Consider the following 17,418-nt stretch of genomic DNA (forward strand, 5'->3'; position numbering starts at 1 on the left):
CGGGGCGTCTGTGAAAAGCAGTTTCGAAGCATCAAGTTCCTTCCTTTGACGAGATGTCAAAACATCCCCCGGGGCCCCCATCCCCGCCCCGGCGTGGGGGGCGGGGGTGGGCACCCGGATCCGGCTGGCCGCTCGGCGCCCCCTCCCCGCCGCCCGGACGAGCGCGGCTCCCTGAGAGCGCGTCTAATTTCCTGCCAACAGCCATTTGTCTGGGAGGAGGGGAGCCGCGGAGAGACAAAGAGGCAGCGCGCCAGGCGGGAGGGAGCAGGGCGGCCCTGCCACGCGGAAGCCGCGCGCCGGCGGAGGCGGGAAAGCTGGCGCGCCGACCGCGTTTCCTTTCCAGAGGAAGCGAGGGCCTGCCGCGCCTCACCCGGCCCGGGTCGCTGGGTCGGGTCCCGAGACCTGCAGGCGGCCGGTCCCGGGCGGGATCTCGCTCGCGGCTGCGGCGCCCAGCGGGGTCGTCCGCGTGCGCCGCCTGCTGGCCGCACCTCCAAGAGCCGGGCCAAACCTTCCACGTCCCTGGTGGCCCCGCAGCGGCAACCCGCCTCTGGATACCACTGGGCCGCCAGGCGGAGCTGCTGTCAAACCACTGCAGGCCCGCCCGCCCGCTCCCATGGGCCAGCTGGGCAGAAACTCCTGAGGACGGGCTGAACTAACACCCTGGGGACGGCCGCCCTGAGAAAGCAGCCTGAGAACCGCGCCCGCAACCCCCACCCGCCACCAACACCTGCAGCTCCTAAGCGCGGTGTGAAGCAGGGGAATTTGTATTTTCTAACCCAGTGGTTGAATTTATCAAAATCGAGGATCTGTGATCAGACAAATTCAAGAATTCTGTGGGGACACTGGAAAGGATGACTTGAAATTGAGTTCTGCTTCAGAAATTCGCTCAGAGGTTGCCCTATCCTGAAGTAGACTTGGAGGGCATTCAGTTATTTTGCAGATTAGAAAACAGGCCCAAAGACGTTAGGTGATGAGTGTATGTCTCCTCACTGCCATCTCACTCCATAGAAGACTCATGTGGGCACAGGTGCTCAACCCTTCCACTGCTCAGAGAAGAGCTGGGAGTAACTGACGTCTTGGAGCAAGTCAGGTGACCTCTGGCTCCCTGCAGATTCCTGCAGTGTCCTGCTACACTGCTTCCCACTTTGTGCCCAGCCCACCTTCTCTAGAAGCCCCCACGCCTCCCCCTGTCCCTCCTGAACAGGCTCAGAAGCCCCACACCACCTGCCCTGAGAGGCCTTCTGTCAGGAAAGGTGCCGCCGCTGAGCAGGGAAAGAGGTCTCTAGCCGCGGCAGGTGGCCTTGGAGGGGTTCCCTTATTCAGTGGGTGCTGGCAAGCTCAGAGACAATGTCTGGGCCAGCCATGGTGAACTAGCCACATGAATGGCTCTTCTGCCAGTACCTAACCCATCCTGGAGCAGAATAAAGAAACCCTTAGGGCAGAAACGGAGAAGGCAATGGCACCCCACTCCAGTACTCTTGCCGGAGGAGCCTGGTAGGCTGCAGTCCATGGGGTTGCTAAGAGTCGGACATGACTGAGCGACTTCACTTTGACTTTTCACTTTCATGCATTGGAGAAGGAAATGGCAACCCACTCCAGTGTTCTTGCCTGGAGAATCCCAGGGACGGGGGAGCCTGGTGGGCTGCTGTCTTTGGGGTCGCACAGAGTCGGACGCGACTGAAGTGACTTAGCAGTAGCAGTAGGGCAGAAAAGTAGTTTATTTATAAAAGAGACTATTAGGGCAGGAAGAGGGGAGGAGAGCGGAGGAGCACCCAGACATGTTGGGCCAGGTTCTGACGACAGTACGTGTTTAAAAACTTGGGGAAAAGATCAATTGTACTGTTGGAATGGGGTCCTCAGGGGGGCATTCCTGTAAATTGCTCTCTGTGGCTCTACCCTCTCTAAGGCATTTTCCAGCCCTTTGACAGTGGAGAGCTCAGAGGAGTGGAGATTTGGGTGGGGGGTAGGGGTTTTAGGATGCCAGAATCTATATGTGCTCCCACTTCATTCCTAAACTCACAGCCCTCTACACACACACACAATTTGTCTGTTCAAGCCTTTTGATTTTTTTCCTTATTTTGGAAGAAGAGGTGTCACTTAGTCACAAAACAATAATAGATCTCCTAGCTCCCAACTTTTAGTCCCTACACAGTGCCTTGCATTTCTCCAGGCTGAGACATTCTGGGCCTGGGAGTCCATGAACCCACATGGGGTGACTGACCATGGCCACCTGGACCGAGGTTGGGAGGTAGAAATGGGGAGATGGCTGAGGAAGCCAGAAACAAGAAATCTGGAGGTGACGTGTCAGGCCGAACCTCTGCTCAGCTAGACAGTGGGCAGAGCCCCTGGGCAGGAAGCCTAGAAGTTCTCATAATGGTGGGAGAAATGAGTCCTGTCCTGCCTGTTGATGAGCTGACAAGCCTTTTCTACATTCTTGGTCATGCCAGGGGGGCCGCAGCTGAACACCCCAATCTTCCGGACCTGTTGGAGAAAGAAGTGAAGGCCAGCTCAGTAGTCACTGTCCAACTCAGTGTCTAACTCCATGTTCATGTGAAAGACCAGCAGGAGTCCTTGGTGAGGACTCATTCCATGATCCTGTGAAGGTTTACTCCATACTGTGCATGGTGAGGGCTGGCTCAGGGTTTATAAATCTCACCGAGTTTTGGAAGACTTGTTCTCTGTGAGGCCAGCCTTGACTCTTTTCCAAGGCATTTGCTAGCCCAGTGTTTGTCTGGATAGTATTAATGGTAAGGGTAGCTCTGAGTTTATGGTGAGGACCAGCTCCACCACTGAGCCCTTCCTTCGAGACAAGGCATCATAGCTTCAGAAGTAGCAAGTCCCTGCTGCCTGCTTCCTCCCTTGGCCCTTGAGCGGCCTGCATCTCTCCCTTTCCATTCCATCACCCCACCAGACTCCTCAGGGATGGGTCCTCCTCCCTTCATGGAGCAGGTTTGGGAGCTTTGCTCAGGCCTCAAATGATGAAGGTGAAGAAAACCTGAATGTGGGGTGGGAACTGACCTGTGGATGGACCTTCTGCAGAGAGTTGAAGAATGCCTCGAAGGGGGGGCGGCCAAAGTGGGTGACAGAGCGCAAGCCTGTGAACAGACTCCGGTTCAGCACCTTCTGGAAGTGCCGCTCACAGATGTACTGGGGGAGGAAGCAGAGGAGGAAGGTCACAGCCAGCAGACTCGGTCAGCTTCTCGTCCAGAGGCTGGTCCGCCCACCCACCTTGGCCATCCTGGCTTGCCCTGCCCACCCACAGAGCCACTCCTTGGTTGGCCCTGACACACCAGCATGGTGGTCCTGAGGTCGAACTTCTCAGCCAGCTGGGTGATATAGATGTGTACAGACACGAGGTCCTGGCGGTCATTCTCCTCCACCTCCCGGATGATGTCAGCCAGCCACTCAAACTGCCGTTGGGTCCGAGTCACCCAAATGAAGTAGATCTGGGAACACAGGGCTGGAGCTTAGGACCCAGCTCGTCTCAGAGTCCCTACCTCCCAGGAATCGCCACTCCTGGTCTCAGAGCAGCTTGTGCCTCTCCCCCGGCAGCCAGAGGAGGTGAGTGTATGGGGCCATGCTCTGAGGTGGGAGACAGAGTTGCCCTAGGACACGGAGAAGTGAAAGTGAGCAATAGCCTGGGGCCGTTGAGAAAGGACCCCTGTCAAGTGAGCTGAAGGTCTGGTGGGGTGGGAGGCAGCCTGCCCTTCCACTCAGTCCAGTGGGCCCTGTTCAAGCTGCTAGGCTCCCAACCTACAGGCTGCCCGAGGGGAGAGGGACCCAATAAGGGGTGCGTCACAGAACGGCCTCTGGGAAGACTGACTTGGCTGCCTGGAGTGGATGGGCATGGGCTCAAAGAGAGACCAGGGAGGACTTCCCTGTGGTCCGGTGGCTAAGACTCCATGCTCCTAATACAGGGGGCCCGGTTTTGATCGCTGATCAGGAAACTGGCTCCCACATGCTGCAACTGAGTTCTCAAGCTGCAACTAAGACCTGGTATAGCCAAATAAATAAATGGGTCCCTGAGGGACCCATCTCCAGCTTCTGATAGGAAGAAATGGGGCTGTGTGAGTTAAGAAGCAGAGACAGCTGGCACAAACAGGGAAGCCAGGTAGCTGTCTGTCGCCCTCCGAGTGCTGACAGCATACAGGCTGGGCCTCTGCCCGCTGCATTCTTGCACCCCTGACTCACCTGCCGGGCCCAGAGAGACAAGCAGGGGCCCGCCACCAGGGCTAGGCTCAGGTGAAGGGCCCTGGTGTGGAGGGGCCTGCGGGCCTGGGCTGTGTTCCTGGAGCCGACCAGGCCCACCAGCCCTGCCTTGCAGCCTCTCCTCCTCTTCCTCTTGAGAGCAGGGCCGGTTTCACCGGTGCCCCACCCCAAGTGTTCCCTTCCCTCTCCCCACCCAACAGTGCTTGAGGGGCGGGCCCCCTCTCCATCCCTGACTGGAGGGACTCTCAGAAGCAGATTCTATGTGGGGCACCGCATAACTGAGGGCAGAGCCTGCAGGCATCAGCAAAACCACTCCGTCCTTTAGGGTCCAGGAAAGTCCGACTGTGCTGTATGCTGCAGTCCATGGGGTCGCAAAGAGTCGGACACGACTGAGCTACTGAACAACAACAATATCCTGACTCTCCTGGGTCAGGCCAGCTCAGCCTTGCCTGGAACAGGGAGGCCAAGAACAGAGGCAGGGGACAGGCACAGATGGACACAGTGACAGGGAGCAGGGGACCACAGCTGGTGGGAGGAGGGGCCACTCACCTTCTTACAGAACACTTGGCAGCTGACTGATGACTTGAAGACCAGGTCTTTGAGGATGGAGGCAAAGGGGGTGACCCCAATGCCCCCTCCCACCAGCACTGACACCTCAAACTTATGCCACTCCTGGTGGCCCTCTCCAAATGGCCCATCGAGGTACAGCTGCAGGAAAGGGTTAGAGTTAAAGGGTTAGAGTTGAGTTCGGCTACCACCACAGTTCTGAAGCCAGAAATGGGAGGCAGAGAAGTGCAGGTAGGTTTATGGAATGAGGGAGCAGTGGGAGCCTTGAAGCATCATCTGGAAGAATCAGTCTCTCAAGGAGGAACACAGTGGGGAGTCTGGTGCCGCAGAACCAACGCCTACTAAGGGGATGTGGGAGCATGTGGTACACCTGGCCTGGGTCTGGGCACCTTTGGATATTTGGCACAGCTGTCATCCGTCGGGGGTGAGTAGATCTCCCTGAGGCGGGTGGTCCAGGGCCCCGCTGCCCGGATGTGCAGGCTAAGCGTCTCCTCATGGGGTGCTGACGTCAGCGTGAAGGGGTGGTACTCGGTGGTCCCCAGAGCCAGGCAGGCGATCCGCACCCACTGTCCTGACTTGTACTCAAAGCCTTGGGGCCGCTGAAACTCCAGGTGGGTCACTCCTGAGGGGAGGTGGGCAGTAGCCCGCTGTTCTGAATCCAGCAACAGTGGGGCCCCCCATGAGTTTCCCCACCTGCAACCTCAGCTCTGCTTTTAGAATATGACAAAGGAGGCCTCCCCTCATCAGAAGTTACAACACCCCCAGGCCATGTCTACCCTGAGCAGGGTTTGGGCAGCACTGGGGCTGGTGGGCAGCAGGACAAGGAGTGGCCTGGCCCAGGCCCCTCCTCTCTCTGGTGTGAGAGCAGCTTAGGTCCCCTGGCAAAGAGCCTCTTGTACTCACTCCCCCATCCCTACCACCTCAAAGACCCTGCTAACTCCACTGGACCAGGCTTTTCCCTGCCCTGTCAGCATCCACAGAACCACCAGCCTGCTCCCCCGACAGCCTCTAGGCTGGTACCTGAAGGCAGCAGCTCCGCCTTCACCACGCTGATCTCCACCTTCTTCCGGCTCAGGCTCACCAGCTTGTCCCCCACATAGATAAGTGCTGGGACCAGGAAGAAGATGTGGAAACGGGGCAGCTGGATCAGGGCGAAGCTGCCGTGGATGATGAGCTGGAGAGAGCAAAGAGTACAGCTGAGGTTGAAGCCATACCCACAAAAGGGTCTGACCCCTGCATCCTTCCCCGACTGGCCTATCCAATCCCCACCTCATCAGGTGCAGTGCTCCTTCCAGGCTCCAAAACCTAACCACTCCCAACCCATCCTCCATAGCATCCATCTGCATCTTCCTGATACCATCCTAGACTAAGCCACCTGCACTCAGGTGGCAGCCTCCTAACTGTCTGCAGGCTGCCCTACTGTGATGGTATTCTTTCCAAGACAGTCAGTAGGACTTTTTAAGTTCCTTTTATCATGTCATCGCAGCTCAGAAAACCTTAGAGGATTTCCCACTTCACCACAAGGCCTTGTGATGCTCTGTTTTCTGCCTGGCAACATTCCCCGCTCCCTGTTTTTCAAACACAAGTTCTTTCTATTTCTGGGCTTTCCACCTGTTGCTCCCTCTGGTGGGAAGGCCTTTCCCCTAGTTCCTCCCACCACCTCATTTTTCAGGTCTCCGCAGAAAGGCCTCCTCAGGCCTTCTCCCTTCCCCCAGCACACTCTCTATCCCGTCTCCCTGTTAACTCCATTCACTGTCGTCATCTGCGATATTTGTGTTCCTTCATCCATAGACATGTTTACTGTTGTTCTCCCCACTGGACTGGAGAAGTAGGGACTGCATCCATTTTCCATGACACTCTCAGCTCCCAGCAGTTTCTGCCTGGCACATGGTAGGTACTCAATAACTAGTGAGTCAGTGGAAGGGGTTTCCCCAATTTACCCAACTCTTTTGGAGACTAAGACACCTAATCAGTCCTCTTTTTCCATTTAGTAACTAACAGGTATTGTCCAGCTCTGGTTCTTTCCCCAACCAGCTGGTCTAACATGGTCAGAGACAACTTGCCCCATTCTTTCCGCTTGCTTGTTTGAGTCTGGTCAGTCTGGCTCCCCCCTCCACCTCTTCTCAGGATCTGCTCACATCAGACTCACAGTAGCAAGTCCCCGAGGTCTCCCTTTAGATGGCATTCACTCCCACCCTCCGCAGCCTATGGCTCTAGTGAGCATCCCTGCCTTGCCTCTTTAGCAACAATGTTCTGCTGGTTTTCCCTCTTTCCCTCTCTGACTGTTCACTTTCTATCTCCTGCACTGGCTCTGCTCCTCCCAACTCCTAATCCTATGTGTTGCCCAAGCCTGATTTCTTCACCCTCTGCTCTTCTCCTACAATCTCCCACACAGCGTGGCCTCTCAGCTGAGCCACAGCCCTTCAGCTTCGAATATTCTATTGTCATTCCCACCTCTCCACCAGTGCTCCTGCCTTTCTTCTTCTTTTTTTTTTCTCTCGATCAGGGATTGAACCCAGACCTCGGACCCTTGGCAGTGAAAGTGCAGGGTCCTAAGCCCTGGACTACTAGGGCATTCCCTCATAGGTGCCATTCCTTCCACCTAGAATGCTCAGTTCCCACACTGCCCTGTTAAACCTTAGCTTATCTCTCCTTCAGGCTTAGCCCAAGTTCCGTCTTCTCTGTGAAATCTTCCCTAACCAGTTTGGCCCAAATGAGGCTCCCTTCAATGAGCTCTTGTAACTGACAGACTGGAACATTCAGCTCAGCAATTAATCCCATATTATCTGGTCATTTTGATCATTGCACGTGCATGGCACTAATCTCTGCAGCTAACCCTCAATTTCCGAGGGCAGAGTTTAGAGTCTCCCCCTCCTCTGCTGGGCCTGTGTGTGTGTTAGTCACTCAGTTGAGTCTGACTCTTTGCGACCCCATGGATTGTAGCCCACCAGGGTCCTCTGTCCATGGACTTCTCCAGGCAACAATACTGAAGTGGGTTGCCATTTCCTTTTCCAGAGGAACTTCCTGACTCAGGGATCGAACCCAGCTCTTCTGCATTGCAGGCAGATTGTTTACAGAGCAAGTATATCCTAGGCCCTCAACAGATAACTGTTCAAATGAACTCAGTCCCTCATTCAGCTCTCCATTCCTCCAGCTGAGTGTTCCCCAATTCTTGAACCTCTCCCCACAGAGCTAACTCGAACCTTTTTGGGCTGTGAATTGTCTCCAGTTTTCCCAAGATCCTCTTTCATTACAGAGCCCACGCCAACCCCTGAGGCTTTCTGAGCATCCACTGGCTGAGAACAATGTCTGGATGACTTCATACTCCTCTGTTTATACACCTTGCTTGGTGTTGGCTCTACCTTGAAACCGCAAAGCTGCTGCAGAGTCATGATTGATCAAGGAGCCTGGGGAACAGCCTGCCAGCTCAGCTTTGCTGCACTAGCTCCAGCCTCTACAGCCTGAATCAGGAGCCTAAACACCTTTGCCCAGGGTCTGCTCCACACTGGAGTCATTTACTTGTAACTTCTCTTTCTGTCTGAGGGCAAGTGGCCACATCTGAGATAAATGGAAAGGCAGCTGATGCTTTGTGCCTGCATGCTAAGTTGCTTCAGTTGCGTCCAACTCTTTGGACCCTATTGAGGAGCCCACCAGGTTCCTCTGTCCGTGGGATTCTCCAGGCAAGAATACTGGAGTGGGTTGCCATGCCCTCCTCCAGGGGATCTTCCATGACCCAGGGATCAAACCCAGGTCTCTTATGTCTCCTGAGTTGGCAGGCAGGTTCTTTACCACTAGTGCCACCTGGGGAATCCTGCGATGCTCCCAGGCTGCCAGTGCTAGGACTTCCCAGCTGAGGGTCCTGCACCTTGGTTAGCTGCTGACTTCTCTGTTGGCTTCCCCAGTGATCCCCAGAACCCAGGGATAAATCAGAAACCAGTCTTGCTCTCAGAAAACAAGGCTGGCCACTCTTCTGGATCTAGTTTTTTTAAAAAAGCTGCTTTATCAGCAGGAACAAAACTATGATCTCCACCCCTAACAATAACAGTAACCCAGATTCTAGGGCTCTACCCATTATCAAGAAATTGGTGAGGGAGGCATAAATTAGCCACAGCTTCCAAAGAAACAAACTCATGAGTTCTCGGAAACATTTAAGCTGAGGCTGGGTAGTTCTCCAGAACCATGAAGTGCTGAGCCTCAGGCAAGATGGAACCAGACATTCTTACTTCCCACTGAAGACAGAGCTGCACCTGGGAGGGGGCAGGGCAGACAACCAGTGCCATCCGGACCCAGGCAATGAAGACCTTTCTCCCTTTGTCTTAGGACAAAGAAGACCCCTGTGTGCAGTTGTGTCTAGAGCCAGGTGACCTCCAGGGCAGCCATGTGTGAGCTCTGCATGTTTTGAATCCTGGCAGCCAGGCTATCACCAGTGGGGACGTCAGAGCTTTGGGACTTGGTTTACCTTCTCAGCAAGGCCCTCAGATGCCCTTTGGGGAAGTGCCTGTGTCTGTGAGGAAGGCAGGCCAAGCAGACCCATGCCGCAGCAGTACAGATCAGAGTTATCTCTGGAAACAGCCACTAAAGTAACAGAGAGCAAACCCAGGGGAAGAGGGAAAGGACAGAGGCAGGGAATCTGAAGGAAGGGAGGCAGGAGCCCAGGATAAGAAGGAAAGGGGAGAGGTGGAGTCTCAAAATCCATTTTATCAACAATCCAAAGAAGACACTTTGAGCAAGTTCATTGACATTACAAGTGGCACTTAGCTAGCTGGATGGGGTAGCTAACACCGCAGAAACAAAATGGCAGAACCTACTTAAGGGTGAGTTTCTCTTTAAAAAGACAATGCTCCCTTGAGTGAGTCCACCCAAGAGCCCAAACCACCACCCAAAGAGGGGAAAGACTGGCTGGGCAGAAATGATGTGGGGGTGTCTAGAAGGAATGTAGATCAGCCTGGTAAGGCTGCTCCTGCAAAACACATGCCAGGGAGTCAGCCTTCTGAGTGCTGCATGTTGGGTCAGTCTACCTGAGCGCCCCATACTATAATCTCCATCTTTTAAGGTGGATGTCTCGGCCATTGCTGCCTCCCTGGGAACATCCACCCAGACTCTGCTGGTCTGGTTCATATCCCAAACCCCTCACCAGCACATAGAGCAGGATGTAGAGGTGATGGGTCAGCCAGAAGCCCCGGAAGCTGCAGCGCCGGAAGTGGCGGGAGGCGAAGATGTACATGATGGCGAGAATCAGGAGCAGCATGACTCCCGTGAGACCTGCAAAATGAACATGGGGTGAGGGCAGAGGAGCAGGGCCTCACAGAGCCGGCTGTTCTGAGGCTCCCAGGGTCCCCTCTCCACTCCACAGCTCTAGGCGAGTGACAGAAGCCCACCATCCTTCCCTCTTCCTCTCCCCAACACCACTGATAATAGGCGCCTTTCACTTCCCCAGACCCCGCTTGTCCTTCATAGACCCTGTCACGATTGTTATGTCTCAAGCACCCGTGTCATTATTTGTTTCATATCTGTCACTTTCTTGACTCTCAGGTCCACAAGAACAGGGCTCAGGCTAGGCTAGTTCACCACTGCACTCGGGTGCCTCGTGTAAGGCCTGGCACACCACGGGCCTTAGGAAAATGTGTGCTGAGTGAATGAATGGACAGGGCAGCTACTCTGAGTCCTCTGAGTAGAACTCCGGATGTTGTAGGCCCTACCCTTGGGGAGTCGAGGCTTGGTCAGGGGCCAGGTAGTACTCTACCCGGCAGCCACATCACAGAGCATGAACACTGACACAGTGAGTGAGTGGGACCACACCATCACTGCTCATCACCAGAGCCCCCCTGAGTTCCACCCACTCAGACCTGGTGGGAGACCCCTCCTCTCACAGAGGATCCTAGGCAACACTGGAGCCATTCCAGAGAATGGTCCCTCACGTGATCAAGGAGGAGGAGGCAGAAGTGAGGAAGATTAGAGCCCTGTAGTGTGGAAAAGCAGAGATTAAGAAGGGATCTAGCCAAAGCCTATAAGTCCTGAATGGAGAGGAGAGCGTAAACATGGCTTGATCCACTAAACCCCAGTGTGCAGGATCAGCAAGCACTCTCTGAAGTTCAAAGCAGATCGTTTTAGGGTTTAAAGAAAAATAAAAAAACATGCTGTGTTTTACAGAAAGGAGTGTAACACATTTACAGAAAGATGTGTTACTCCAAGGAGGGAACAGACTTAAAATATAAATAGCTTCAAGAAGCATTTGAATAGATTCATAGCTAATAGCTCTAAAATGGGTGATTATGGGGAGTGGGGAATATGGGCTCTTGTAAAGACTACAGAACAGAGGGGAAGCCTATTTGCCAGGAGGGGGAAGGGTATTTGCCAGGCTCCATGAAGAGCCCCTCCCCCACATAGCTGGGCACAGCATTCCTCAAAGTCACTGTCATGGTAGGTGTGTGTGTTCAGGTGGAGGGGATACACTGCTGTTCCTCAGAGGGAGTAACTAGCTCAGAACTGGGGGAGGAGCCCAGCTAAGCTCTTGAGAGAAGGCCTGGAATGCAGTCCCCTATAGCCCAGGAAAGCACTCTGGGCAAGGGCAGAGCCTGGCTCATGGTCAAGGCCAGAAGCACCAAGCCAGAGTGACTGGGCTGCCTGTGGCAGGCAAAACCCAGAGCCTGGCACTCAGAGCCAGGCCCAGAAACACATGCAGCAGACAGAGCTCTCACCTGGCACAGTCTGGAAGAACCACCAGTAATACTTCTGGGGGAACTCAGATCTGTGGGGAAGGGAAAGCAAGTGAGGGGATGTCTAGGACTTCCAGAAAGGACCCTCTAGAGGAGGCACCCCAAACCAGCCACCAGTCTCCCTTTCTGCAACTTGGGATTCGGGGCTCAAGATGATCATTGTGCTATAACCTGGAGGGGGACCCACTCCTGAGCCAAGAAAATTTCTTTTCTTTTTTTTGAGCCAAGAGGATTTCTGCAAATAATTTCACCCTCTTCACCCCCAGGCCAGGCCACACACACACACACACTCTCTCTCACTCTCTCTCTCTCTCTCTCTCTCTTTCTCTCTCTCTCACCCATTGTCATGGAAGAGGCCCGGAAAGAGGCAGGAGAGGACGCTGAGCGGGCTGATGGAGAAGAGGTACACGTTCACCACGTGGCCTGCACTGTGTAAGACTGAGGAAGACCAGACAGGGTAGGGATGAGCCTGGGGCCAGCCCACTGGGGGTGCTCAAAGCATTCAACCCCAGCAGGAGGACTCCAGCCAGCCAGAGTTGGGGGCCTGAAGAAGGACCCTGGGGATCTAGACTTCTGTTTTCTAATCAGCCTCCTGTTCCTCTCCTGCCTCACATACACATTATCCATGAAAACAACCCCAGAGGTCTGAAATTATACTATTAGAAATTCATTCCTTTGGTTTCTCTCGCAGAATTATGTTTTAAAACATAAAAGTTGGGGGAGATCACACACTATTATGTGCACTCATTTTGGGGTGTGAGTAACTTGTCAGTGGGAAGTGGTGAGGTGGACTTTACAGCCTGGGGCAGTGAGGGACTCCTGGGCTTACTTCACACCACCGTCATCCTACGAGAAGGACATCTAAGACTAACGCTCACATTACACGCGGGTGGAGAAGAGGGGGGCTCTCAGAGGAAGGGGAGCCTGCAAGGGGCGAAGGAGATGGAGAGGATCCCTGAGACTCCCAGGCCCTGCCTGTGAGGACGATGGCAGTAGAGGCAATGAGGCGATGGAAGTCCACGGCGGCGTCGAAGGGCACGTAGCGGTTGAGGAAGGTCTCTCGCAGGAAGGTGATGAGGTTACGGCACATGGTGAGCAGGATGTAGGAGAACATAAAGGAGATGCTGGCCGCCGTGCCGCGAGACAGGATGATGCCCACGCGGGTGGTGTCCGTGATGCCCTTGTGGTGAGCCGCAAAGGCGTAGTCTGCAGAGGGCCCTGGCCGGTGAGCTCAGCGCAGGCCCCGGCCCCCGGCCACCACTGCGGCCCACAAGCCTCCCGCAAGCTCTAAGTCCAGCCGGCACCTCGCTCCCCTGAGGCCCCGCCCCCAGGGCTGTCACTCATTGCCGCCCCGCCCCGGGGCTGTCCGTCCCTCGCTTAGGCCGCACTCCCAGGGCTGTGGCTTATTGTAAGCCCCGTCCCTCCACGGCTGTCACTCACAGTAGGCTCTCTCCAGGAAGAGACCCCCCGCAATCGCGTAAAACACCGCCAGGCAGCCGATGTGGCGCCGGTAGTTCTCAACGAAGCGCTTGAACTGCTGCACCGTCTGGTGACGACGGCTGCGTTGAAACTTCTCTCGGTGAGCCTCGGTGAACAGCAGGGGCTGGAACGATGTCACCCTGGAAGACAGGAAGTCTTGGTTCTCCGCTAGGGACCCGATGCTAATATGTACCCGTTCTCCAGAGAGGAGAAAGGAGCATCAGGTTATTTAAGACAGTAGGGTGTAGACCTCAAAGGCTCCTTAAGACCACCCTCCTTAAGCGGGCTGTCAGTGAGGGGACGCCCTTGCAAATGGTCACTTGGTCACTCTTCTTCCAGTCCGTTAGCTCTCAATTCCCACCAGCTCCATTCTCATCCTTTACTGGAGGCTCTTCCTCCAGGAAGCCTTCCCTACCTCCCAGGCATAGGTGACCACTTCCTTGAGCTCTGAAGCCTCCTGTTCTTACCACCATTACAGCATTCATCAGTGGGACACTGTAACTATCACTGTACCAGACTATTTCAGCAGACTGTGACATTCTTGGGCAAGGACTGTTCATCTTGCCCATACCCCCAGTGCCAGCACAGTGCCTGGCGTTAAATAATCAATGTGTGCGTGCCAAAGGGATGGGTGAACTGCTTGGGCTAAAGGGAAGGAGCAAGCATACTTCTTGCCAAACCTCCGGCGAATCTCCTGGGGAGGGTCTGTGTCGTTGGGGTACTGCAGTCTCTGTGGTGTCAGCTCCACCTCGATGTCAGCGTCCTTTCGGGGACGGCGAGCACTCACTCTGGGAGAGGGACTAGGACAGGAATGCAGATTAGGATGGGACCTTGGCCATCTGAGCCACCAGATTCTCTGCTGCCGCTCCCAGAGGGCTTTCTCTGCCCTTTTCTAATTTGCATGAAAGCACTACTTGGGCTAGTGAAGGTCCTGATCCCAGACATTGTGGAGAAATAAAAAGCACCCTGACCCTCTCCCTCCAACATCTCCAGATGAGGGCTTACCAGAGCTTCTCCTGGCTGATGTAGGAGGCTCGCCGGCAGAGGTCCTTGATGACTTCAGGTACCTCCACCCCTGCAATGCAGAGCCGGGCTAGCTAGAAGCTCAGGGTCCAGGGCCCAGGAGGACCTATCTCAAATGCACACCGCTCACCCCATGTCCGGACACTGTAGAGGGTCCCTGGCCAGTACACTGCCTCTGGGTGAGCCAGCCTCAGTCTGTGATCCCAGTGGTAGCTAGACTCAGCCATGAGGGGTTAGGGAGAGGGTTTGAAACCAAGGTGGCCAGGCAGGCTCCCCTGAGTATGTGTTCAGTTTCAGTCCTACACCTGAGACTGGTATCAGGCTTGTGGGCTAGGGTTCAGGAACTGTACATAACCTGCCTGATAAGACTGCTGCTGCTGCTGCTGCTGCTGCTAAGTCGCTTCAGTCATGTCCGACTCTGTGTGACCCCATAGACAGCAGCCCACCAGGCTCCCCCATCCCTGGGATTCTCCAGGCAAGAACACTGGAGTGGGTTGCCATTTCCTTCTCCAATGCATGAGAGTGAAAAGTGAAAGTGAAGTCGCTCAGTCGTGTCCGACTCTTAGCGACCCCATCGACTGCAGCCTACCAGGCTCCTCTGTCCATGGGATTTTCAGGCAAGAGTACTGGAGTGGGGTGCCATTGCCTTCTCCCACCTGCTAAGACTACTCAGCCACAAAACCCTGCTAAAGATCCTCTGGCTTAAAAACTCCCAGGAGTTAAGTGTAGACTCTAGGTAGTACATGTATGGGAGATGACTATAAAATTCTTTCCCCTTTTCTGTGTTTGAAAGTGCTCGTAATAAAATGTTAGGGGTTGGGAGGAACCCTCCCAGAAGCCGCCAGAGCTAAGGGGCAGGGCAGGACTGAGCTGCAAATCCAGGTTCTCACAGGAGGTCTGGGAACATCCAGGTCACTTTCAAATGCAAAACCAGTCTTGAAGATTACCCTGGTCTACAGCCCAGAGGCCAAAGTGACTAAACTGAATTTAATGAAATGAGCGTTTAAAAATAAAGTATAGATGTCTGTCCTCTCATACGGTTCAGCAAACAACAGATGTGGGAAAATGGTAACAAATGGCCAATGTAGGTGAAGGGCAAAGGGATGCTCCTTGTACCATTCTTACACCTTTCCTGCAGGTTCATGATGTTTCCAAGTGAAATACAGAGGAAACAGCAAAGCACAACAACAATTAAAAACCAAGCAGAACAGTACTCAATGCTAACGCTCAACTTAATCCTCAAGCCTGGTCCTCCCACCCACACCAGGGCCTGGATGTCCCCAGGACTCATCTAGGCTCACTTCCTGGCATCTGTCCCTGCTTTCCCCTCAGGCCCAGGGGCCTGTCTGGTAAAGGTGGGAAATTGCAGAATCAGGAGTGCTGGGTCTGTGCTCTACCAACCCCCCTCTCACCCTGGGGACCAGAAGCCCTGACCAGAGGCCCAGCTGTGTCTTATACAATTCACCCCTCACCCCATCTGGGCTGCTCAGCCCCCCAAATTCTCATAATACTGGAAGGGACTGGGTTTGGTCTCAACATGTTCCAGTGAGAATTCCAGGCTGTGAAGACTCTGTAACAGCCCAGAGGAGGCCACAGGCAGTCCCTCTGCCTGCTACCTGGCCCCTCCTCACCCTGACTCTAGCCCCTAATCACCTGAGTCAGACATAGGTGGGGCAGGTAGTCAGGGGGAGGGAAAAAAATAGAATGGGACTCCATATACTCAGCAAACATTTAACAAGCACTCCTCCGAGGGGTAAGGTGGGAAACAAAAACCAGAGCAGCCCACTGCCACCATCAGACCCCCAGCTGAGATGGGTATAGCCAGATACGAGGAAACACGTTTTCCCTCATGACGTAGGCACCAGGCACTGGGGCCTTTGACAGGAAAGCAGAATTCCAGCTGCCATCCCCAACCCTATCCTGACCCTGCCCACCCCAGCAGCAGGGCTGCACTATGACTTTTCTGGGCCATGGGCACTACTGCCTTTCTGTATTAAAAAATTATATTTTAATAATTATGTTGGTATAAAGAAGAATATAATCCAAGCTGGATACATTACATATTTATCAACATTATTATATTAATTCTTCTGACTGTAAAAGAAACATAAACATTTCAATGGCACCTCAAAGCATGTGGACCCTAGGCAGGTGACTGCTGTGCCTACTAACTGAGTCAGCTGTGCCCAGCCGGCTGCCCCACCTTTGACACAGAGCTGCGTGAAGCGGAGCTCGCTGTCGTGGTCCCGCAGCATGAAGTGGAAGTCCTCCCACGTCAGCTCCTGCTTGTCCTGGAAGCCTGACTCCCGGAACATGGACTCCACCACCTCAGCCAGCTGGGTCTTGGTCAGGCAGTTGTTGGAGATCTCAATGAAGGACCTGGGACCGGGGGGAGGAAAGCCATCAGGCCCCAACAAGCAGCCTGCAGCTTAGATGCAAAGCCATCCCAACAGACCTTCAGAGCTGAGCCAACATGGAAGGGCCCTGACTGACTAAATCCCAAGCCCTCTCCGAGTTACAGCAGTCTCTGGCTATATGGACTCTATATCTGCTGTTTACCTCCTGCTCTCTCCTTCACGGCCCCCCTCTCTCCCCCACAGTTCCTTCCCTGGCCCACTCTCCCAGCTCTCCTGCAGCACCAACCTCAGCATTCTGATGAACTCATCCTTGGAAATGAGGCCATTCCCATCAAAGTCATACATGCGGAACATAAGGCGAGACTTCTCCTCGGGGGAGCCTGGGAGAAGAAGGACCCTGTGAGAGCCTCGGCCCACCTGCCTACACCCCAGGCTGGCCAGGAGGAGCCTCACACTGGATCGACCCACTGCTGGACGCAGCTAGGGTTTGCTCTGCTTCCTGACCCCTACCCGGGCATTCCCAGGTGTCTGCCACGACTGGAGACCTGGCCCCAGTACTTCCCGTGTCTTAACAAGTCAGCTGCACTCCAGCCTCAGTGTCCAGCTCTTTTCATCTCCTCCTGTCTAGGTAATCACTCCCTCCTCCCTCACCTTTCATGAAGACCACCAGGATATCGAGGAACTCCCGGAAGGACAGGTAGCCATTGCCATCTTTGTCGGCCAGAGAAAACATGGACTGCACAAACATGTCCTGGGGCTTGAGGCCCAGGGACTCGGCAAACTCAGCCCGGCTCAGCTCACACGTCAGGGCCTCCTGCACCTTCTGCGATGAGTCCAGGGGCAGGGCCCCTGCATCTGCCTGGTCGATGTCCAGCACCTGTACTTGGGCAGCAGCAGAGGAGGGAGAGAAAAAGACAAGGCTTCCTTGACTTGAAGGCCAGTGCAGGCTTTTGGTGCCACCTTTTAAGGTGACTGCTCAGCAGCCCCACCGCTAAGCACTAGCCCATCAGCCCTGTGGGTGGTCCCTGGGTCTCTGTATTAGCTGATTGGACCAGGGATGCACACTT

General features: G+C 54.6%; 1 protein-coding gene across 2 annotated transcripts in view; it reads right to left on the reverse strand.

The window, feature by feature from the left end:
* Positions 1–1,699: 1,699 nt before the first annotated feature.
* DUOX1 (dual oxidase 1) overlaps positions 1,700–17,418 on the reverse strand; it is a 32,586-nt gene continuing 16,867 nt past the window's right edge. For both annotated transcript variants that reach the window (XM_061428891.1, XM_061428892.1), the window contains 16 exons: positions 17,003–17,228; positions 16,638–16,731; positions 16,198–16,373; positions 13,977–14,046; positions 13,640–13,771; positions 12,933–13,111; positions 12,468–12,698; positions 11,831–11,930; positions 11,475–11,524; positions 9,911–10,038; positions 5,797–5,950; positions 5,166–5,398; positions 4,759–4,917; positions 3,291–3,446; positions 3,019–3,147; positions 1,700–2,481 (listed from right to left, as the gene is read on the reverse strand). In XM_061428891.1, the coding sequence (XP_061284875.1) occupies positions 2,359–2,481; positions 3,019–3,147; positions 3,291–3,446; positions 4,759–4,917; positions 5,166–5,398; positions 5,797–5,950; positions 9,911–10,038; positions 11,475–11,524; positions 11,831–11,930; positions 12,468–12,698; positions 12,933–13,111; positions 13,640–13,771; positions 13,977–14,046; positions 16,198–16,373; positions 16,638–16,731; positions 17,003–17,228 (2,340 nt within the window). In that variant the 3' untranslated portion in view covers positions 1,700–2,358. The remainder of the gene's footprint in view (positions 2,482–3,018; positions 3,148–3,290; positions 3,447–4,758; positions 4,918–5,165; positions 5,399–5,796; positions 5,951–9,910; positions 10,039–11,474; positions 11,525–11,830; positions 11,931–12,467; positions 12,699–12,932; positions 13,112–13,639; positions 13,772–13,976; positions 14,047–16,197; positions 16,374–16,637; positions 16,732–17,002; positions 17,229–17,418) is intronic.

This window comes from Bos javanicus, chromosome 10, assembly GCF_032452875.1.
Source record: "Bos javanicus breed banteng chromosome 10, ARS-OSU_banteng_1.0, whole genome shotgun sequence".
Lineage (NCBI taxonomy): Eukaryota > Metazoa > Chordata > Mammalia > Artiodactyla > Bovidae > Bos > Bos javanicus.